The sequence below is a fragment of the Corvus brachyrhynchos genome, unplaced genomic scaffold, assembly GCF_000691975.1.
Source record: "Corvus brachyrhynchos isolate BGI_N302 unplaced genomic scaffold, ASM69197v1 scaffold22, whole genome shotgun sequence".
Classification (NCBI taxonomy): domain Eukaryota; kingdom Metazoa; phylum Chordata; class Aves; order Passeriformes; family Corvidae; genus Corvus; species Corvus brachyrhynchos.
The window spans coordinates 6610046-6633283 of NW_008238355.1; the positions used below are offsets into that span (position 1 = coordinate 6610046).

At 37.8% G+C, this 23238-nt stretch overlaps 1 protein-coding gene across 1 annotated transcript; it reads left to right on the forward strand.

Moving 5' to 3' along the window:
• Positions 1 to 16390, forward strand: OSTF1 (osteoclast stimulating factor 1). Its single transcript, XM_017735341.1, has 11 exons — positions 1 to 31; positions 2895 to 2936; positions 7449 to 7495; positions 8116 to 8166; positions 8250 to 8313; positions 9518 to 9571; positions 10001 to 10108; positions 10560 to 10609; positions 10725 to 10803; positions 11275 to 11373; positions 13489 to 16390. The coding sequence occupies exons 1-11, from the start codon at positions 1 to 3 to the stop codon at positions 13545 to 13547; spliced, it is 684 nt and encodes a 227-aa protein (XP_017590830.1). The 3' UTR covers positions 13548 to 16390.
• The last annotated feature ends 6848 nt before the right edge of the window (positions 16391 to 23238 follow it).

Below are 23238 nucleotides of genomic sequence, written 5' to 3' on the forward strand. Positions count from 1 at the left end.
ATGACGCTTGTTCCTTCCATTCCAGATACTGGTTAGTGCAGTCCATGATTGTTCCTGGATACCCCAGTTTGTCATCTATGCTGGCACCAGTCTGTACTTTGCATTCTTTTTAATGTGTTCCTAAACAAATTACTAGGCTTGCTTGCTTGTTTGTTTAATAGAGTCTTCCCCCCTCCCCCCCAACATGTATTCTCTGTGTTCACTTCCCCTTTCTAGTAAGCATTACTTAGAAGTTGAAGATGGTTCTCTAAACACTGGAGACTCCACCTTTTTTTGTCTCAGTTGTCGCAATCCTTAAATGCTATGTTGAACTCTGCTGGGTCTGTGAGCAGAATGCCAAAGTACAAACTATACTCCTGTAAAAAGTATTTCTAATACTTCTATACCTGTTTGGAGGCCTGTGTGCAAAGCACCTCGTTTTCTAATTCCCAGTGCTACGGGCTTGGGACAGAGTGGCTGGGGGGGGTGCTGGGGGGGGGGCGGGGGGGGGGGGGGGGAGGTGCCCCCCCCCCGTCCTTCCCTCCTCATTCCCAGTCCAAAGGTGCTGCTGTAGAGCCCCAGGTAACTCCTGGTGCTGCCCCAGGTGAGCTGCACCTGCCCCAAACAGGAGGGGCGGGCATATGCCCGTCACAAAAAGGGGGTGCTGTTGACAGCTAACTGAACATGACCCAGCCCAGGTAGCCAAGAAGGCCAGTGGCATCCTGGTCTGCATGAAAAGTAGTGTAGCCAGCAGACAGTGACTGTCCCCCTGTACTGGGTACTGGTGAGGCTGCACCTCAAGTCTTATGTCCAGTTCTGGGCCCCTCGCTACAAAAAAGACATTGAGGTGCTGGAGAGAGTCCAGAGAAGGGCAACAGAGCTGGTGAAGGCTCTAGAGAGTAGTTGGTATGAGGAGTAGCTGAGGCAGCTGGGGATGTTTAGCCTGGAGAAAAGGAGGCTTAGGGAGATCTTACGGCTTTGTACAACTATCTGAAAGGAGCTTGTAGCAAGTTGGGTGCTTGTTTCTTGTCCCAAGTGACAAGTGATAGGACAAGAGAAAATGGCCTCAAGTTGTGCCAGGGAAGTTTAGGTTGGCTATTATGGAAAATTGCTTCACTGAGGGTGTTTGTCAGGTATTGGAACAGGCTTTCCAGGGAAAGGAATGAGTCCCTGCAGGTATGTAAAGGGACATGTGGATGTGGCACTTAGGGACACAGTTCAGTGGATTGGCAGTGGTACGTTAATGGTTGGGCTTGATGATCTCAGAGATGTTTTGCAACCTAAGTGATTCTGTGAGAAACCAGGAAAAAAGTTTCAGTTTGGCCATAATGTCCTACTAATAAAATTGCACATCTCCTCAGAAACATGGAGATCATAAGATAAACATGTTTTCTCTTACTAAAACAAACTGCAAGTGTATCACAGATACACTTGCATCTAATCTGCATCTTACCTTTGGTATTTCCCCCTTGGCCAAAAGGTTGTGACTTAATGTGCTGGTATACATTACCAGATCATGTAATTCCTTTGTAGGTTCTTAGGCCAACACTGAGAAAACAAAGACTGCTCCATTACTACCACACTTTTTCTGTAAGATGCCTTTCACTTCCTTGAAAGAAGTTAATCTGAATATATATCAAAATTCCTATTCCCAGTTATAAATGTTCTGGAAGGAGATCAAAACTAGCATATGCCCTGGAGCATGCAAGCTGTCCTTCTTCTTGCCCACATAGCGTATCCTTTGCATATTTTCTCCTTTTGGGCCATCTGTTACAGGTAGGGGTTCAAATTAGTTGTTTTCAATCAAGTTGGTGCTAGAGTACCTGATTCTGAACTGTTTCTGTGCAGCATTATGGGAGCAAAGAGAAAGATGGCTGATGACAACCCAGGATTAGCTTGAACCCTTGAAGACATTGATAGACTTGCAGTTTTTTAACTAACTGTTGATTACCATAGTCTGTTCTGATTTTCTACAGCATAGAGATTATCCTTCTCTGTACTGTAGGCACTGACAGTGCTTTGTGACACACAGTGAGTCGGTTCATCTTAAGTTAGTTATTCTGATTTTTATGGTAGTCTTGAGCTGCTTAGTCTTAATAGCAGTAATGAAAAGATGCTGCATCAGGATTAATATCTGATTTGTAGCATCTTGCTTGAGTCAATGAGATGTGATTATGGTTCTCTATGGCAGATGCTAACAAAAGACTCCTGTCAGTGGGGCCAACCCTTGGTAGCTCCTGTGAACACTGACTTACTGCCATCATTATTTTGTTTACAATATGCATATTTTGAACCAAGGACTGTGTTAGGGTGTTTTTTCGTTTGAGGAAGTAATATTAATTGACCGCTAATGAAATTGCATTTTCTCCCCGTTGGTGCTGAAATTTCAGCCTAACACAAATACCTGAGTAGGTAGTGCCATGCAGTTACAGGTTGTTTTTTTGGGTTTTTTCTTTTTTAGAATTTCATTGGGGGGGGTTGAAAGCAAGTGAGAGAAAGTGGAGAATGTTTTGGTAATAGTGAGGATTTTAATGCTAATGGCTGTGGTAGTTTAGAGAAGCTGGAGTGAAAGAGCAGAAAGGAAGTAGGGAAAAAAAGTCACTGTGAGAGAAACAGTAGCTCCTTGTTGCTGTACTCCTTACTTAGAACTTCTTTGGAAGCAATCATCTGTTAATGGTACTGCAATTGATGAAAAATAAATCTCGAAGTTGTAAGAAGAAAACAAAAATCTTACAGTCTTTTTAGAAAATGGTGGTTTTATCTTTTTATTATTAGCATTATGAAGCACAGCAGCTATCTCTCTTCAGTTCAGTGCCTATCGGAAGCTGCATTTTTAAGCTTTTGCTACTGTTCAGTTTCTCCATTTCCTTGCTTTTATGTGCTTAGTGGGGAAAGGATCATCTTAGAATTATGAGTTGCATGTTTCCCTCCCTCAAAAAAGCTGGAGAGGTTTATAGGTAAGTTATTCAAAATAAATTAAAGGTTGTGGGGTCAGTCCAACCTGACAAAGTCATTAGTTTTGTGTTGCTGGTTACAGAGAATGGTTAGTTTGACTCCTTTACCATGTTGTGTTTCTGCAGGAGGGTTTGACAAGTTGTGTGACTTGGGAGGTTTGTATGCTAAGAGTAATTGTATCTGTTAAGTATGTATAATAAGTTAGCTTTTTTATTTGTCAGGTAGTTGTTTTGCAGATGTTTAATGCAAATTCCGCAAGAAGGGAGAAGACAGTCTTATGACTAAAGTGTGGGATTTTTGAGACTGAAGTATTACTGGTTAACGTCTCAAATTTGCAAAAGCAGAGTGTGCTTTGCTGATGATGTGCAAGATAACAGCCCAAGTGGAGAGCGTGTGAGCACCAGAGGATGACCACAACAAGCCAGCCTGTGTTTAGCAAGAAGCTGGGGTTTGAGCCAGATAAGAAAAGAGGCCTATAAGAAGTGTTTTCTCATGTCTTCCCTTACTCAACTGGCTCAGGTGTGAAAGCTCCCCTCCGCGGGGAAGGTGGTGGGACGTTCACACTAAGCCTGAAGGTATTCATCCCTTCTGGTGGGGTATAACTTGCTCAACTATGCTGACTTGAGAGGCAACTATCATGTCTTAGAATGTGCCATAAACCATCCAAAACCCCAACCCCAGACCAATTTCTGAGGCCTTCCACCAGAGGACTGCAGGTGATCCACAGTGGTATATCAGTGAGTGTTAATTTCCCCCTGCCCCTGCACCCTGCTACTCCCTAGGAGGTACCTAGGTATTCCCACCTGAGCATATGTTAATACATTTAACTTCATGCTTCATGGGTTTTTCACTATGGATCGAGGTTGGGACCATCATTTTGACTGTGATTGTCAAAGTTGCAACAGTCTTGTCACTGGGTCAATGGGTGGTGATATCTTTCTACTCTTATCCTTCCTTTCTTTCTTCTCCTAACTACTTCTTCTTAAAATATATTGTAAACCAGACAAAAAAATTCCAGTCAATGCCTTAGTAAGTGCCCTGTGTCTGGTTAAGTTAAAGTTGGCTAAGTTATTGTTTGTGAGGTGCCTTAGTTTGTCTGGATTTTGCTTTAAAATTTGCCAAGTACCTAATTCTACCTTAATGTTCTAAAAGTGTGCAATTAAGAGTTTGTTATTGAAGATTTTTGTTGTTTCTCTGTGCTAAATGAATCAAACAACCTTCCCTAAACCCACCAAGCAGGGCATAACAGGATTGAAAAGAAGAACCCTTTAAATCCCTGTGCTTAGAAAAAGGCCTGTTGTGGGACTTATCACTGCCCTGTGCCTCCATGTACTTTGCTTTTGAAAGGGATACTCCTCTCATTAAGAATGAACTAATTTATGTGTGCCCGGTGCCTTGAAATCTTAAAAAGGTACATATGTGTTCTGTATTCTCATTACTTTGTCCTCTAAAAGCATGTGGTGGGCAGGTGCAGTCAGTCAACTTTCATAAATTCAAATGAGTGCTAATTACTGGTCCACCATCCCACAGGAATCTAGAAACATGTAGTAGTAAGTGGGGGCAGAGGAAGACTTCGGGTGCTTTCTATCTTTTTGCATATTCCAAAGCAAGCTCTAAGTCTGTCTGCACGCCTAGAGATAGGTACTGCTAGATAAAAGTATTTCCAGTGATTACAGATACCCATGCACCTAATAAAATATGATTTCTCTGTGTCTGCAGAACTGGGATTCAAGTCTAATGTCCACTTTGTGTGCTAACATTTTTTTATTTTAATCTCCTAGACTGAATTTTTGTGTTAGAATTTGGTACAAAAAAATCTATTACAAATGCTAAAGTCCCCTTGTTCTAAGATCTTAAATGCAGCAAAGTAAACAGCCTTAATGTCTCTTTATAAAAAAATTTTTTAAAGATTGGTGCCACTAATGGGTAGTGTTTAACTTCAATATAAAGTACTGTGAAATTAACATTAACCAGACCTGTAGTTCTATACATGCAAATTTGTACTTTGTATTTCATCACAGGAGAATGTTTTAGCATGTGTTGGTCTGTGACATGACAGTTGGACGTTTGGGGAAGTAACTCTGTTTGAGGCTTATAGAATTAAAAAAAACCCCCACAAACGAACAATGAATTGCCTTTTGTTTAAACAGTGTGTCAGCTGTACTGTAATCAGCTGACACACTGTATCAGTGTTTCCAGTCTTCTTTGTCTCCACAGGTGTGATAACTTTAGAAAATCTGTTGGCACATATGTGGTGCGTTATTACGAAAGACATGCAACACACAAATGCGTATTTCCTCCTTTTCCCTGTCTTCTGCCATCTTCTCATTTCCCCTTTTAATATTTCTTATTCTTCCCTTTTGTTGTCCGTTTCTTCCCCTTACTTAAATTAAATGCTGAAAATTGGTGGATGATGGTTGTAGTCTCCATAGTTGTCAGTGTGCAGTTTTGTGTTGTGTTTTTGTGTCTTCTGTGGGAGAAAGCCAAGGAGAAGGGGCAGTACTCCTCTCTTCCATCCTGTTTTGTCATCTCTCATTCTTTTTTGTTTTCTTTTTTTCTTCATTTGTTTTTCATTGTTGTGGCTTGACTTCTCCCCAGCTGCAGTTCACATGCTTCATGCTGAAGCACTTTGGTCCAGGATGCATTACTGTCTACTGTCTTTGTTCATCACTTCTATATAGGTAGTAAACATAACTCAGGTTTCATTCTTTTTAGCAGTTGCCACAGTTGGAAGTATTTAGTTTCTGGGGTGAAGGTTTGAGAAGTTTTGGACCTTTTGTGTCTAGGAGATGGGTGCTGTGTGAGAAAGAACCAACCAATAAAGCCAAATTGAACTTCTGTTGTGTTACTAAAAATTAAGTACTGTGAGGAGCAGTTACAGATTATAAAAAAAAGATATGTACATTATCTGTATGCACTTGACAATGTGTTTATACAGATTCATTTTATGTTTATAGTTTTACATACACTTAGTCACACAAAAGCCTGAGAATAGAGGGCTACGGAAATGTTTTGCTTAGTAGTTACGCCTTTACAAGTATGCCTTGGCATTGCTCTTGCTAGGGAATATCCAGAGGCACTTGAAAATACAATTTAAGAACCACCCCAAGGGGTTCTGCAAAATGGCAGTTGGGTACCATCCTCCTTTCTCAAGGTCGTCAGCATATTCACCTTCAGAATGTTATTTTTAAAGCTCTTAAGTTAACTTCCTAAACTGATCACTGTTGTGAGTAGGATTTTAGATACTGGGGTAATAAAGACTACATCTAGCAAAAAAAAGGAGACAAAAACAATTCTAGAGATGATGGTTCTTAATAAAAAAGGTAAAGGCTTTTTCTTGAAACCTACTCTGTCTGTACTTGCTTAGCTCCATTTAATAAACTATGCAAAACATTGCATGTGTACACTTTATTGTACAGTACAGCCTTTGGCAGTAGGTTCATCAGTTTCTCTGAGTACACAAAATAGCCTGGACCTATTGTCCTGATGGATCAGACACTGCTTCAGTCACAAGATAATCTGTATAAACATATATAGTGTAAGAACCTGTGTGTAACCTACACCTCCAAGTTCAACACATTTAAAAGTAAATAAACCTACATGCTTAAGACTTAAGATAGCTAAAAGTAAACAATACAGAACAGTCTGCATAATTTATTTCTCCATTGAGTCCAATGGACTCCAGCAGTTAGCTAATTATATAATATACATGTTTCTTCTGTACTTGTACATTCTGTTCATGGTATTGAAATGTACTTTTTGAATTTTTTTAAAAACATTTGTCGGGAAGCTTCTTTTGCAGTTTATGCAATTAAATTTGTACCTCTCTGCATTAAGGTTATCTTTTCTTGGCTTGAATGCTGCTGACAGTCTCTTCCAAATTGGCCTTTTAAAATAAATGTTTCCCATTTACTGGAATTGCACACCCTATAGCTTATTTTAAGCATCTAAATAGAACAGCACATCAGTACATTAAATAGGACTGCGTGACCATTTGTCATTTTTCTTTAATGAGTTCTGTGCTACTGCATTATTTTCCTAATAATGACTGCAAGTAAGTATAAGAACATGTTGCTGACATTGGTCATTGGTTTGTTTCTTTCTTCTTTCTTTGTCATGTGACAGATTTGATGTTCGTAATACTAGTATGTACAGCATGTATGAGTGTGTGAGGGTATATATGAATGAAACTACACTTTTCCTCAGAAATCAATGACAACACTTTTGTTGCACAGTGAGCTATAAAAGAGCATGTTAGGTGTGCAGAAGAGGGTACTTACATGTAACTGATCAGTCCAGTTTCCTTCATAACCCATGTTCCTGGATTTTTTAACTCAGGCTGCTGAGCCTTTTCATCATGATTTTCTTTGATAGAAGTGTAGCACAAATTCATTCAGCAACTGGCATTAAGCTTGAAGGAAAGGAATGTATTTGGATTTAAGGGCTGCATTTAAAGGCATGATACTGGTACTGATTTTTTTTTTAATTGGGGTTTTTCTGGGTTTTTTTTTTAGGGCAGGTGAAAGTATTCAGGGCCCTGTATACATTTGAGCCCAGAACGGTAAGTACATCTAGACTTCAGTGGTTTGAGAATCTTAGTTTTAGCCTTGTCTATAATATTTCTTTAGTTCTGCTAGTACTGGCATGTTAGACTTAACTGTACCAAAATTTTAATGATAAAACTTGTTGATGGATAGTCATTCTTAATGTGAATAAAACTGTCTGATTCATCATCAGTCTCTTTTAAGAACAGCTCTTTTTAAAAGTAGCATGCTTTCTTCTGTAGTATCAGTTACCAACAATCAAAGATCAGAAATGTTAAATAATTTGTTTTTTCTTCCAAAGGCAACAATGATAGTTGAGACTAAGAGATCTGGTGAACTGGGACCAACCAAAAAGGGGATGAAGTTAACAAACAAAAGATGTATTTCACTGCTTCTGTTGCACAGCTCTTCATTGGAAAGGCCACAGTCTTTGTGTTGTTAGGAAAGTTACAGATCCAGAAACTTAGCTGTAAGCAAGCCAAGCTAGAGACTGTCAGGCTGTTGTGTAGGTGATAGAGAAATTGAGTCATCATTGTTTTGAATGAAGAGGTGAATGTATTCTGACTTATCCAGGTATTTGTTTTTCTTGCATACACATATTAAGCTACTATTTACTCTTCTTAATTTTTTTTTAAAGCCAGATGAACTGTACTTTGAAGAAGGAGATATCATTTACATCTCTGACATGGTGAGTCTAAGGCATCCCACACAGACTGAATACTTCTGAGATGCAAATTATCCCATCTAAAATATTTTCCCTTTTCTCTGCAGAGTGATACAAATTGGTGGAAAGGAACTTGCAAAGGGAGAACTGGACTAATTCCAAGCAACTATGGTAAAGTCTAGAATATTTTTATTTGGTAAGATCATTCGCAATCAAAGGAAATAGCTGTCTTTTCAAAATCAGATCACAGTATTGGTACTTAACAGTACTCTACCATGTGTTTCAGAATACATCCATCTGCAGTATCAGTTACCACTGTACATCAGCAGTGGACAGGTTGTCTTGTGTTTTTATAACCTAGAGGCAGCTTGAGTTTGCTGAGTGTTCATGTTTCTGGTTATGCAGGTAACAGATACTGAGATACTCTCAGTTTTGAGGGGCAGAACACTTGTATCTGAAGGATGGGGTCTTGTTTGCCTTTTGTTGTTTTTTTAGTGAATATATTCAGCCACAGAAAACATTGGTTTTTTGGGGGATTGCACCGCGTTAAATATCCCATATGTGTCTGGGCTGAATAGAAACTGCTTTTTCAGATTCAACTAAAATCACTTTTAAAAGCAACGAATACACAATTCTTCCAAGTCCTGCCAGGAATTGTAGGCAGAGTAGCAGTGTCTCATGACAGATTGCATCACAGTTGCCAATATGACCGAAGTAGCTTCCTGTTGTCCCATCTGCAGTAGGAAACATTACGGTAGCAATGCTGTTTTCCCTGCCCTGTAGTTAGTAGAAATACATTAATAGAAATCTATGGCGTAGTCATTGAGACTACCATGGCATCAAATTTCACTTTAGTTTGTGATTTCCAAACTGATTCTACTCATGCTATCTGCCAGAGATCAGAGGTCATGCACTGTTAATATGCAAGACTAGTTGATACATGCAACATATCTGCATTCAAATTTCTTTTGAATATTGAAGTGTGTTATATTTAAAATAACCCAAACAACCTGTTAATTCATGTTCCCACTGAGATTATCTGTAAAGCTTCAATTTTAGACCAGGGTAGGGGTGGTGTCTCTGCACATTTGCAAAATTTGCATGCATAAGCAGAACAGAAGCTTTTGCAGACCGTAAGAACAGAGTACTAGGATCATGTCTTCTGATTTAGGTAGATTGTGCAATTTGATGCTGTTGTTTGAAGTTTTCACAAGCTTTTCTCTGTATTAGCTTCCCATACACAGGAAATCAAAGTGCATCTCATTAGTCTGTCACTCACAAATCTCTTTTCATGTTAGAATCAAATATGTTTTATTTCCACACAGGTGTCAAGTACATGTTTCAGAAGTAGTTAGAATTTACTCTTTCATTTCAGTGGCAGAGCAAGCAGAGTCTATTGATAATCCGCTGCATGAAGCTGCCAAACGAGGTATGTTTGGTGTTTTAGTTGTGTAATGCTAAAGGATTATTTACTTGTTTTCTGCTATAGTAATAATAATAATATATTTAGAATATGTTCTGCCTGTTTTGGTTGTCTTATTTCTTGAGCAAGTTATCTGCTAAGTTTTACAGCTTGGAAAAAGTGAGATACAGCCTGGTAGAATTGCCACTCTGTGTATACACAGAAAAAGTGTGGTACCATCCATTTAACTACATAGGGATATAAAGGTCTTCTGGGAATGGAAGAAAAGACATTTGGTATCACTTGGTATGATTTTTGGTATGGCTGGTTGTTCAATGAATTATAAATGTTGCTGCTAATCACTTTCAGAAAGGACTATTTCCTTTAAAGAACCTTTAATGGTTTTTTAACTTTTCAAAGGAAAAAAAGGTAATCAAAACTGATTTTGTCTTTCAGGCAACCTAAGCTGGTTGAGAGAGTGTTTGGATAATCGAGTTGGTGTCAATGGCTTAGACAAAGCTGGAAACACAGCTCTGTATTGGGCATGCCATGGAGGACATAAAGGTATCAGAGAATTAATTTGAAATTACTGTTCTCTGGTTTTCTTGATATGCTTGTTAGGCTGACTGATAAAATTGCAGCACTAAATAATGAAGCTGGGTTTTTTTCAATGTTACTCTATTTTTTTGTAAATAAAAATCAGGCTAGAAGGGAGGTTCAGCTCCATCAAATGCTGTGTTTTGGTTTTGCTGTTGAAGCAGGCATGCTAATTAGCGTAACTTATAAGCAGAGTGGAAGAAGGACAGATCAAAAAGAACTCTGGTATTATTTTGGGTATTGTATGCAGTAGCATGTTTTGTGACTAATGGTTGGTTGCCCAATGCAGTCTGACTTACAGATTTTCATTAGCTGATTTGATTGGTCTTTCATTGAATCTTAACTACAACGAATGCAAAAAAAAGCATATATGTTTCCACTACATTTTTCTCTTAACATCTCTCCCTGTTTTCTGCAGATGTAGTAGATGTTCTGCTTACCCAGGCAAACTTGGAGTTAAACCAACAGGTAGGTTAAACCAATAGACGCTTACAGTAGAGGCGTGGTGTTACTCACCCGTGGTAGAAGCTGAAAGTTTTTTTGCTGCATTTTAATCCTGTTGCTTTTCCCTCTAACTCCACAGAACAAATTGGGAGACACAGCTTTGCATGCTGCTGCATGGAAAGGTTATGCAGATATTGTAGAGATGCTGCTGGAAAAGGGTAAAGATCTTCACCAAGGTTTCAACAATCTGTGTGCAGACTAGATTCCTGAAGGTTTTTTAATTTATATTTCTTAAGTGTTTCCATATAACTCAGGTACAGTCATTAGCCATCAGTCACCTGCCTGACTTGCAGGAAAAGTCTTGCAGAAAAATCTGGCAGCTGTTTGGAAGGTAGACATCTCACTTGCTCAAGATAATTTCATCCTGCTTTACAGACAAAATTAGGCACTTAAACCCCAGAACAGCAATGACATCTGCTTCTTAAAAAGGAAGAGCAGCCAGCAAGTTCCCTAATCAACTGTAGCTTATGGAAGAGCATCCATAGCTTTTGGTCTGCTTCAGAGCAGTCAGTAGGTCAGATTCCCTTGTCCTTTATTGTTCTACCCACGTTAGTGAAATTCATATCATAATGACATTGGTTGATAAATAACTGGGATAGTGATTCATGATGAAAATTTTCTTCATGAAGGGGCAAGAACAGATCTGAAAAACAATGAGAAGAAACTGGCTTTAGATATGGCAACAAACGCAGCTTGTGCTTCCTTGCTTAAGAAGAAACAGAGTGCAGGTATTTCTGATTTTGTTTGATAATTTTACTTTTGGAGGACACTTAATATTTTAACCAAATACCGATATATTGATAGTCATAAAAACCATTTGGGAATTACATGGGCTAAGAGTTGTGTTTGGAAGGGCTCACTTGAGAGGGTTAGTTTAGAGCTATGATATGAACATGGTTTATCTTATGCAGTGCTGCTGACTCCACACAAAATGCCACCTTGTGTCAGCAAGAGGCAACAGAGTTCAGAATATGTGAAAATGGTAAAGAAAGGGAAGGAAATAGAAGACAGGCCCTTCAGGCAGAATGAAAGCAAGGATGGAAACTATTTTAGAAGTAGCATACCATAAGGGACAGGTTACAAGAATAAAACAGTGTGCTGTCTTGCCGCATATGCTTGTTTGTTCCTCCAAACTTAAGCCAAACAAGCACCAACAGATGATCCTCTTTTTCTTACTGCTAGATTTTTTACTTTATAATTTCTGTGTGTCTCTGAGTGACTTTTCTAAGGAAAGAATGCTTTCAGGTGTTGATCAAAATAGTCTCACTGCCTCCCATTGTGTTCATCTGTCCCAATAGCATAGTGTCCAAGTCCAAAAGAGTTAAAGAAGCTATTTTAAAAAGCTGAAAAAAGACTGAATTGTTCAGTATTGTGTAACTGCTATTACCTATACCTTTCAGGAGGCTGAAGTTAGGGTGGAAACTCTAAGTGAAACAAGAAATTACTTAAAAACACATGCAGAGTTACAGTTGGTTTTGATGGGGTATTGCACTATAGCAATTGCATCATCACAGGACTAGTGAGAACAGAGGAAATGCTAACCTGTAGGAGCCTAGAGGTTATGGTAATTAAAATGGAGGAATAGCTGACTGCAACTTGAGAAGGCCAGGAAGAGCAGTTGCAGGAAAAATATTGTCCTGCTCTTTGGTAGAGGTAAAATCAAAATTTCCCGGAAAACTGGCAAATTATTTCTCCCAATCTTGGTTCTTAAGAAAGCAGTTGTAAAAAATGGCAGAAGTCCTTCTCTGTGTGTGTTTGTGTGTGTACATACATACATATATATGCATACATACATATATGTGTGTATATATATATAATACGTAATTTTTTCCTAAACTTAGTTAATCCCTATTAAAAGCACTTTGTTCATCTTTGCATGTCTATTGTAGGCACCTGGTACAGGTGTTTTCTCTGTTCTGATGTCCCAGTAATTATACTAATGTTCTATTTCCTGGTGCTAAGTAACTAATCTACTTCTTCACTCCCTTTAAATTAATTTTGGTTCAATGACTGACAGATTTTTCATCCTTGGTCACCTCATCTATCACCAGTCTCTGGTAATTTCACACCCTGTCTTTTTTTGCTTGCCTTGATATAACAGCCGATAATCTCAGTTTTTTGGTTTTTTGTCTCAGCCTTGCCTTTTGTAATATCTCTGACACCACTGATCTGTATACTTTCCTTGTATTTTGTATTTTCTTGGTTATTTTCACTAATTTCATTTTTCTGTCTCTTGAGTCTGCATTTAAGTACTTCCAGTGTCTGGAAGTGAAACATTGTTCTTTGTCAGAGATTCAGTTCTGTATAATCAGTCTTCCTCTCCCTTGTTCCTAATTACATATGGCTTCTATCATAGTCCATATCTAAAACTGTTTCATTGGAGGAAGCTTACTTTGTCTCCCTCTCTTTGTTCAGATTTATGTTTCACATGTACAGACAGATATTCAAAATCAGTTGCTGAAGTATATTCTAAAAAATTTAAATTATTAAAATCATGTCATAGAAACAAAAAGGTTGTGTTAATTGTGCTGCTAAACACAGCAGAAGGAGTAGAAGAACTGTAATTTGTACTTTTCTTAAAGTATGGCCCCTTGAGCACAGGGCCCTGCAATTTCTTTTCTTCCCATTCTCCCTTTGCTGCTTCTCCTAAAATAGAGAAACATGATTTTTTTCCCTTAGATTTCTTTTCACAAAACAGTTGAGCAGGTTAGGTTTAAACTTAATCATTTTCTTCTTCCAGAAATCTAGGATAACAATGGTTGTCGCTTTTGTGAATTATGTCAGTCTTGTTGCCTCTGTGCCTGGTATTTTTAGTACTTTGATTTAATTTTGTTTCTTTCCAGGTACAGTCCGAACATTGAGTAATGCAGAGGAATACCTTGATGATGAAGATTCCGATTAGCTTTTTTAACTTGTATGAAAAACTATAACTTGCATTGTCTGTGTCGTTTTCAAAACATATCTTTGCAACTGTAGAAGCATCTCACTTAGAGTATTGCAGTACAGCATATAAATGAGAGGGTGAAATCAGGCTTTGCAAAGGAATAATCTTCACATACCCAGAAGATGTCACATTTTAAATCAGAGTTCCTTTTTGGAATTATCACAGGGGAAGTATGGCACACCTTCATCACTGAATGGGCAGAGGACCATCTTCTAAACTCACAGCTTTCATCTCAGGCCTTCCCAGCAAGTGCCTTGTATCTCTGGAATACTGAAAGGTCCTTCTGGGACAGCAGGACACCACTGCTAACATTTCCCCAAATTTCCCTGGGTGTATGTTCCTTCATGCAGTTAATACTGAGAGTCAGTACTGGCTGACAGGCATAAATGGAGATGCTGCTGTAGAGAGGGACCATTATTTGCCCATATGGAGCCAGCATGACAAGGTTTGATTTTTAATTTTGGTAAAATTTTGACCCTTCCTTCCTCTGTTCCTCTATATAAGGTGCAGAAGAACCTGAGACAACCCGCCTCAGGAAAGCTTTGTCTTCTCTATTGCTGTGGGGCCCAATCCCTGAAATGTTAGCACAGGTGAAATGCTTGCTTAAATAAGGTTTGCTTTGGAAATTCACTTGGACTTTGTGCCCTGATTATTTTGCTTTTTCAAGTATATTATGCTGAAACTATTTGTAGTGAAAGGAAGACAGAATATTTTTCTATTTATCCTGCCTAAAATTTTTAATACTGATCTCTTGCTTTTATTTTTTGAAAGTGCTCTTACGTTTTGTCCTAAATTACCTCAAAGGTTAAGTGTGTTCGATGTAATGAGGGAAGATGTGCATCAAATATACCACAGGTATCTTTAGAAGACATACCTGAAGCTGAATAAACAGTTTTAAAATATATTGCTGCTTCCTGTGAATTAAAGAAAAAGAAAGTAAATTCAGCCGCTTTCAAGCTTCCCTGCAGGGTTAAAAAATAGTACTTCTGATGCCTTAAAGTGGCTACCTGAAAACAGAGGCCAGACAAGAATAAGAGAATAAAAGTAGGTATTTATTTGAAAGGCCTTCAAACATAGACCTTGGGAGTGTAAAGCCTACAAAGGATTCCACCCAGGATGGACGCTGTGTCATGGGTTCTTCACATTTTTATAAGTTTGGTCCATTTGCATATCAGGGTTAATTCTCCAATTACAATTTCAGTTAATGATGTAATTACCCCAAGTTTGCCCCTCCTCTCAAAGGCTTTTATTTTACACGTTTTGGGGCCAGGGACAACAAGGTGTCCTTGAAGTGCAAACCTAGAGAGGCTTTGTTATGTCTAACCAGCATGAGAGAGCAGTAGTTAACAGGCCACACGAAACTTCAGAATTACACATTAGGCAGTACAGGATTTGAGAAATAGACAAGTTAAAACCTAAGGCATCACTTCCTTCAGATCGCTCAAATAGCTGCGGCTGAATATTGCACATTATTGAGAGATACTTTCTTACTGTGATGGTAAGTAAATGTTACAAGTATTTGAGATACAGTCTCATTTTTAATTTTTTGTTGCTAACTTCTGTAAGAGAGACTTCTAACAAATCCATTCTAACACAGCAGTCTATGAAACTAAAAAAAAAACAAAACAAAAAAAAAAGGAAAAAAAGCTCTTGTGAAAGACTGGGGATAAATGAAAAGCTCTTGCGAAACTCTGGGGATAAATGAAAATCACACTAAGTATTTAAGAGATTTTTAAAAGTTTGGAGCACTCCTAATTTCCCATTTTTAAAAATACATTGAGCCAGATTTTTATTTTTATCATCCTTGAAAGAACTAGATGCCAGTAAAGCTTGTTAAGCTCTTACCAAAGAAGGCAGTGTTTGATTGAACAGAACTGTTTAAGATGGGGACATTGCACAAGTAGTTATCTGCAGATGTAATTCTAGACTGTTCAAATGTTAAAACCATAGAACAAATGTTTTAGCATTGTGCTAAATACAATTGTGCAATACTGTGGTTAAATGAACAGTGATGTTTTATTTTGTGTGAACTCAAAGATCCTAGAAGGGAAGAAAAAAAACCAAAACCACCAATTTTTTCTCTCTAGCATTCATTCAACAGTTGTTGAACATAACTCATAATATTTAAGATTGTTCTGCTTCACATTTAATCAACCAGCTTTTTTACTAGCTCAGCCTTTTACCATAGTCAGCCATATGTTATGCCGCATACTGCTGATCAAAATGATTCAGTTTCAAAGTGCAAGCTTCAAAGTCCTGTAATGAGAGGCGAGAAGGCTCAGGTATCTGTTACATGAGTCTTTCTCATGCATAAACAAAGCTCACAGGCTTAAAATTCTTCAGTGTCACAGGACATGGAGAGAATGGCTCAAGTCACTGTTTTTTCAGTCGAGCTTTGGAGGCAGAGTCTGTATTCATAAATAAATATTAATGTAATGTCTTCTGCTGCCAGGGGGTCAGCAGCCTACAAGGAAGATGTTATGTTCATGTCTGTGGAATTAACAGCTGCCAGAAGAGACCCTGTGTTCTTCTGCAGACAGATCTAAGTGCTGCACAGGAATGATGACAGAAGCACGAGTTGAGCCTAAGGATTGCATCCAAAGTTCTCGTTGGAGTGTCCTGAAGGAAGCACATTTACATAGGAAGGCACCTAGAAGTGCTGTCATTTGTTTCTAGGACAAAAATTACTGGTTTTGGGTTTTTTTCCACAACTTTGTTTTTCTTTATGAAACTGTTCTACTCATCTTGTGAAATACAAATCACTGTGAAGGCTTTCAGGCAATAAACTACTTTTTGTGTAACTCCAGCAGTGAAGTTTTGATTAAAAAAAACCAAAAAACAAAATAACATAACAGAATAAACAAACAAAAAAAACACCCGCCAACAAACAAAAAACTCCAAAACAAATGTCCTACAGCTAGGAGAAATTACAGCTGGAGTAAGCTGATCCAGCATCTTACTAGTTATGCAAACCCACTTGTTCCCCCTACTTTTCTTCAGTGTTTGTGCCCCTACAGACTCATTTAAATTTAAGACTTTTTCCAAGGACAGCTACATTCAGGTGTGTAACAAGAAGAAAAATAGGGTTTTTAAGTGCAGCAACAGGAACGTTTTCAAGCTCAAGGTGTCTTAGAACTCAGCATTGAAGGATATTCTGTCTTGCATATTTCTGATTGAATTAATGTGTGTGCCTTTCTATTGAAAATCAGCTGTGTTCCAGTAAGAAATTTTGTGCTGTTAGGGAATAGAAATTGTTTTGATTGCTTTGAGGCTCTTTCAGACTAAATTAGTAAATTTTCTGTTGGCTTCATCAAAGGAATCAAATGCTTGATCCCTGTTTTGTAGAAAGAAAAATGGGACATTTCTTGCACTTTGTTTAGTATAGTTCTTGGATTCTTGATAATTTTCAAGTTAGTATACTGTTTTACTGAAACAAAGCCCATCTTACTGAATTTCACTCTTACTCATCCCATCACCTGAAATGTAATATTCCTAAAACAGTTAGAAGTCACACACTAAATGTTTAGACTGAGTGGCCCATTTTCTAACAAAATCTCCCACTTAGAACCCTGACTTCTAATTTCTGAAGATGCTCTTGTGTTTCTTGTGTTTGTGTTTTATGTCAAGCGCCAAAGATTGCTGAAAGTAAGTTAGTCTGACCTTGTGGTCATTTCAGTTACATGCTAGAAAGTCAGATGTTTGAGCATGCAGCACACATCAAAATCAAAAATTTGTTTGCAACCATTGCCACCTTCTAATGAAACCATTGAAACACACCACTGAGCTGAGTAACAAATAATGGGCCATCAGTCATTTGCTTCATGAGACAGATAAAAGCTGAAGTTACTAAAAGTGTTTTAGGACAATATTAGTCAACTGTATTTTGATCTTATCAGGAGACAGAAAAGAAGCAGAAATGGTGTTGAAGAACTTGGAACAGAAATCTTCATAAGAAATTAATTTGATATCCTAATTTGCTAAATAAATAAGGCAACAGCTGGGTTTGGTTTGGGGTTTTTTTTTTTGTTTTGTTTTTTGGGGATTTTTTTGAAGCTACACATCAAAAAACCAACAAAAGCTAAAAATAAGACAATACTACAAAAGCAATTCAGAATAAAAGTGACTTTACGTCACAATTTCTGGAACAGAATTTGGACTGGTGGTAGTGTCTGCCTATGGCAGAAAAAGTCTACCAAGTACCTATTTACCTGATGCTTGTTGTTTCCCAGCTGAAAGTTGAAGCTGAAGATGATGTGTCCCATCTGCAGCCTTTTCTAAAAAGCCAAATTCTAAAATTACTTAATCCTTCTACCAAGCTTAGTGGTCTTCCTTTGGGGTCTGTAGAGCAGTCCATAGAACACCAGAGAATTCTCATGGAAGAGATTCTTCTCTGACATTGTGATATTGCTAACCTATGAGCAATGTCACTGGGAAAAATAGTGTGATCCAGCTAATGTTCACCCTCCCAGTTACAAAAGCAGGGTTGTTCCCTGTGGTTAGGAGCAACTCCTAAGATCAGAGGCTGAAGGAATCCCTTGCAGAGAGAATGGTAATTTAGGGGAGCTTTTTTAAGTAAATGTGGAGCAGCACAGAACTTGGCAGGGTACCAGCACTCAGCTGTTACATGTGTCAGGTTTATGCATCCAGGAAAGCGTCTGCAACTTGCGCTGTTCCTTTGTGAGTTACTCCTTTCCCCAAAATTCTGAAGCACACATTAGAGCAACTCTCTGTTCCATTCCTTTGTCCTTTCTATCCAGAGACAGGCCCCTAACTCTAAGAAAATTTAGTGAGTTCAAATGTAAAACCAGTGTGAAGACACAAAGTGCCACATGCAAAGTGGACATATGGAAGTTTGTTATAGTCATATTTCTGGTGTGAAATCTCAAGCAAGGCTCTGGAATCCAGTGAAGATCCATGGGCAGTGGAAGACCTCTGTTTTTAAGCTCTGCACAAACCTGTATTTGTTTTCTTGATTTGTGTTGCTTAATAGAGTATATTTTTGCTCACAGCTTTGCTGCAGTCACATTGCCAATTGACTTCATGTCTACAGGGACATAGTGAAATTAATCCTTAACCATCTTAAGACATGCTCAACATAAAATTAGAGTTAAATCCTCAAAATTTATATTCAATTTTAATGTTCCTTTCCTGTTCAGCTGACTTGTACAGCACAAGTAGTTTCATAGTGTTAGTAAATTACTGAGACTTTCTTAATTGAAGGCTCTAATTTTATCTTTCCATATAATTTCCCTTTTATGATAAGATACAGTACATTTCATATAATCTGAAGTTCATTAAAAAGTAGTATATATTCTTCTCAGTCTATCAATTTTTACTTCTCTTTTATGCTTTTCCCTAACATTTCTGGTTTAGCCATTTTGCTAGAAAATTCCAGCTGCATAGCTATGAGTTTGAAATGGAAGAAGAATGAAGAAATAAAAAATGTGCCTGGCCTACATGCATTTACACTGAAAAGCAAGAGCAATAAACATTTTGTTGACCGAAGAGTTGTGGTAGAGGTAGATTGAGTAGCAGGCATTGTAATTAAGAGAAATAGATTGATTAGAGCCCTGAGCTAGCATTTACTGTAGCTTTAAAAACTCCCATCTAATCAGAGAATGGGGCCAATTCAGTTACAATTCTCTGAGTACTTTTCAAAAAAATAGTTTCCACATGGAGTTACAGCAGTGGAAAGTCATGGTGTAGTACAGTTTTGACCAAATTTTATTCTGCTAAAATACAGAGTGCTCTCTAGTCAGACAAGAATAATTCAAAAGTTCAAATCACTTCAGAGGCTTAACCACTGCAAATATTTTCTCATCAGTAGGACAGTGCAGAAGATTAAGAGTTTGCTTAGGCTTCTTCCAACTAGTGCTGAAAGTGTTTGAATTACTTTCAGTAGGTGTGACAAGATCATTCAAACTAAATGAGTTTGAAATGAAAAGCCATTATTACACAGGAGAAAATAGGTTGAAAGGGTCTGGTGGTGCTCATGTTTAACTAGGAGTAGTTTCCACTCAGTTTTAACCAAAGCCAGCCTACACCAGACACAGCTTCAGCAGTTTTCTAACCACTTAAAGATTCCGGGTTTTTTCATGTTGTTTTAGGAAAACTCCAGTTTAGTTGTATGTTTCCATTTTATGGGCTGTTTGCTGTTAATTAACTGAGCTCTGGCTTTGCACTTTTCCTGGTTAACACCAGTTGCTGCAGCTTATAAGCTATTATTCTTTCCATTTCAGGCTAGTACTTAGAAAGTTTAAATGAAATTTAATATCCTTGTGCCAGGCTTAGCTTTCCATTTGTTCAAACTGGATGGCTGACTGAAGTGCACTGTAGCCATATCCTTACCTCAGTTAAAGAAAAGGGAAAATAAATTAAAAACTTAAGCCTAAAGCATGGAGACTTGCGTGTCAGATGTGAAAAGGAGAAAGTACAATATGGAATCTCTTTGGAAATACAATAGAAAGGCCAACTATTTAAGTATCTATGCACCAACATAATAGCATTATTTTTGTGTAAATCCATACGTACAGCCTGAAATTTTTCTTACCCAATTGTGTAATTAAAGTACGCACATATCTATTTTGGCTTTCTTAAATTTAGTTGCATTTAGTTTCTTAAATTACCATTTGTCTGAAGTTACTTTGTGATTTTCAGGATGCATTTGCCTTGGCCTTAAGTTAGAAGAAACTATTTCAGTCTCACATGAGATAAGTAAAAAATATTTTTCACATATCTGTGGTTTTGCATGCCTGTAACTTAGTGCTTGGAGACATGAGTTGAAAAAAAATCTGCTTTGTACTTCATGTATTAAGACACAAGTTGAAAAATTCTGCTTCTTACAAAGTAACTAAGAGCTGTTGAGCATTAATTGAGTCTAATGTGCTTCATGCTTGTGTGAAAAGTTTGATCCAAACTCTTGTATGTTAATATATTACTGATTTTTGTTCCTAAATATCAGAGCTTTATTATTTAATCAATCATTTTCATTTTATTTTAAGTAAAGTTATGTAAACTAGTGACTTCTTGCATGCTGTGGTCTGAAAATTGATCACACATCTGAACTTGATCCATCCAAATGTGTCACTTCCACTACCTTTTGAAGTGGACTTTGCTAATAAGCTAAGTGATTCTCCTATTTGGGTTTAAAGAGCAAAGCCAAATTCTTTTGCTTTCGGTATCAAGTCTGCAGACCTCATTACATCCTCTATGCAATTCTGTTTTCTGTGTTGACCAGACCCTAATCACTGTGCTGTACAGACAAACTTATGTCTGTGCACAGTGGCTGCACAGAAAGGCTTTGCAAAGGACACTGAAGCTAAACAACAGTGCCCAGTCTCTCAATTTCTGGTTAGGGCCGACATAGCTTTCTTCATGTAAAAATAGGTACATACTAGACAGCAAAGCCTGATTTGTAGAACAATGTCCTGATTGGTTCTCCTAATAAAAATATATGTATCATTTTCCTGTACTGAGCAGTTCTAATAAATATAAACACTTCAGTTTACATGAATGTTCACCCTGTGATTACAGTAAAATGTGTTAATTTTGATTTAAAAAAAGACCCAGGCACTTTGTAAAGATCTGTTAAACAATCCTTCAGTAGTTTACTTTCATTTCACTAGATAAATATGTCTTTGCCTAGTTAAATGGTATTCTCTTGATCTAAACTTGTGAATGCAGAGCAGGATGTGTAATTAAGTGTAACCAGTAACAAGATTTCCAGACTCAAAGCAGAAGCCCAGACAAGATCTGAAGTCAATCATATTGTTTCTACTACTCTTCCAAAACAGCTTTTTTTCTTTGAAGTATATAATGTTATATGTAAATACCCTTCTGTTTAGCCTAGGGAATGAAGAAGGAAATAGAAAAGAGAGGTAAGAACCATGACTTGCTTAGGTTTGTGGTTAATCCTTTTCCTGCTCCTCTATGCCTTAAGTTACCTTTCTCCTTAAAACAAGATAAAAACATTTTTTCTACTAATGTAGTTTCCAAGCTGAATACCAATTACTTAGGAAGATGACTTGGTTCTTAATTTTAAAGGCAGAACAGACACAGTTTGGAGGCAAGACAAGTCACTGCATTCTCAATTAGCTTGATCTTATTGACATACCAAACCATTTGATGTCCTTATGCAGCAGACAGTTACTGTGTTGAGTTCTGTACTAGAGTGGGTGATTCTAATGGGACTAAGAAGGAGGGTTTGGCTGGTTTTTGTGAAGCATCAAAAATCTGATAAGATTTAACATGGTCTTCTGCTCACCCACCGCCAGGACCATGCACACACGCATCCCCTTTGCATGATGTAATGTGCAGCTTGGCTTTACTACACGTCTAGAAAAAACACTGTTTTCTGCTGCACTTACCTTAAGTCCATGTTAATATTTGTGTTCTCATCCAGAGGCCTTTTGAGAAAGACAGTAGACTATGACCAATATGAATTGTTGTAAGGAATCATGTCAAGGTTGGCTGTCTTAGAGTTAAGCACAGCACAAGATGCTGAAGAACCAAGAGAGCTACTCAAGGAAAAATTGTAATATGAACACTCTAATTCATTAATTTTAGAAGCCATTATGAAGTATTTTCCAGTTCCTTAATGTGAAAGGCTATAAACACTCTTAAGGGTGAGTATTTGAAGCTTGAACATAATCCTGAACACTAGAAAATCCCAGGCAGATAGAAGTAAACTAATGTGTCCATACATAGGAAACAAAAGCAGCGCAGCTGCAGTAGGGCGGCAGAAATTTGACATGGTGAAATTTTCCAGTAAAGGTCTGGATGTCTCATCAAATTGATGGTACTATTTGTGAAGAGGACCCATTTTCAGAAACAGCATATCTATTTTCATACTACATATAACTTAATGTTGCATGATACTCAAATATAATTACAGTGCAAGGTATGTCTCACATCTCAGAAAAAGGTCTATTTCGGCGAACATCTTTTAAATCCTGATAACTTCATGAAAATAGCGTTCTTGGAATTTACAATCGCTGTTGACCAGATCAGTGGCTGTAATAGCAAACTTGTGAAGTAGTAAATAATGATGCCATTTCTTATTAATAAAGATATGTTCAAATGAAGTGTTTTTTAAGAAAGCAGGATGCAAAGTTATGGACCTAGGAAGGAGGAACAAAGAGAATACCACAAGAGAACAGCAAACTGTGATTTTGCTCAGTCTCCCTTATCCTCTGAGGAAGAATCTCTGTTCTTTTCCCAGTTGTAACCAATCCTTGCTGTATTTGAAAGTCAGTCATCCCAGGTATCTTTGAGCACACAGCAACTGAGCATGACAAATTTGTTGTGGATTTGGGTGTTTTGTGGTTTTTTGGTTTGGGGGAGAGGTTTTGTGCCAGCGTGGATGAGATTTTATTCTGTTTTCACTGAATTATTGATTTGTAGCAGAAAAAAAGCCAAGTATGTAATATCACTGCAAAGCCAGCACTCACTTTATACAGTCTTTCCCCACAAATCCTAGAGAATCTGTAGCAATCCAAGCAATCAGACTGTGGTAGCATTTGGCTGATCTACTGCAGAAGAATTCAGAAGTGAAATGAAAAAGATATGGATGTCCGATTTAAAAACAAACAAACAAACAAAAATATCCCCAAGCTTTCTGATTCCCTTTTACTGGTATGTAATTCTGCAG

What these genes read in the sequence shown, in the direction of transcription:
- OSTF1 (XM_017735341.1), top strand. Translation starts at nt 1, where the DNA reads ATGACGCTTGTTCCTTCCATTCCAGATACTG. An exon ending in TCCTTCCATTCCAGATACTG is followed by an intron (nt 32 to 2,894) that starts GTTAGTGCAGTC and finishes TAGAATTATGAG; the next exon opens with TTGCATGTTTCCCTCCCTCA. An exon ending in ATGCCATGGAGGACATAAAG is followed by an intron (nt 10,109 to 10,559) that starts GTATCAGAGAAT and finishes TGTTTTCTGCAG; the next exon opens with ATGTAGTAGATGTTCTGCTT.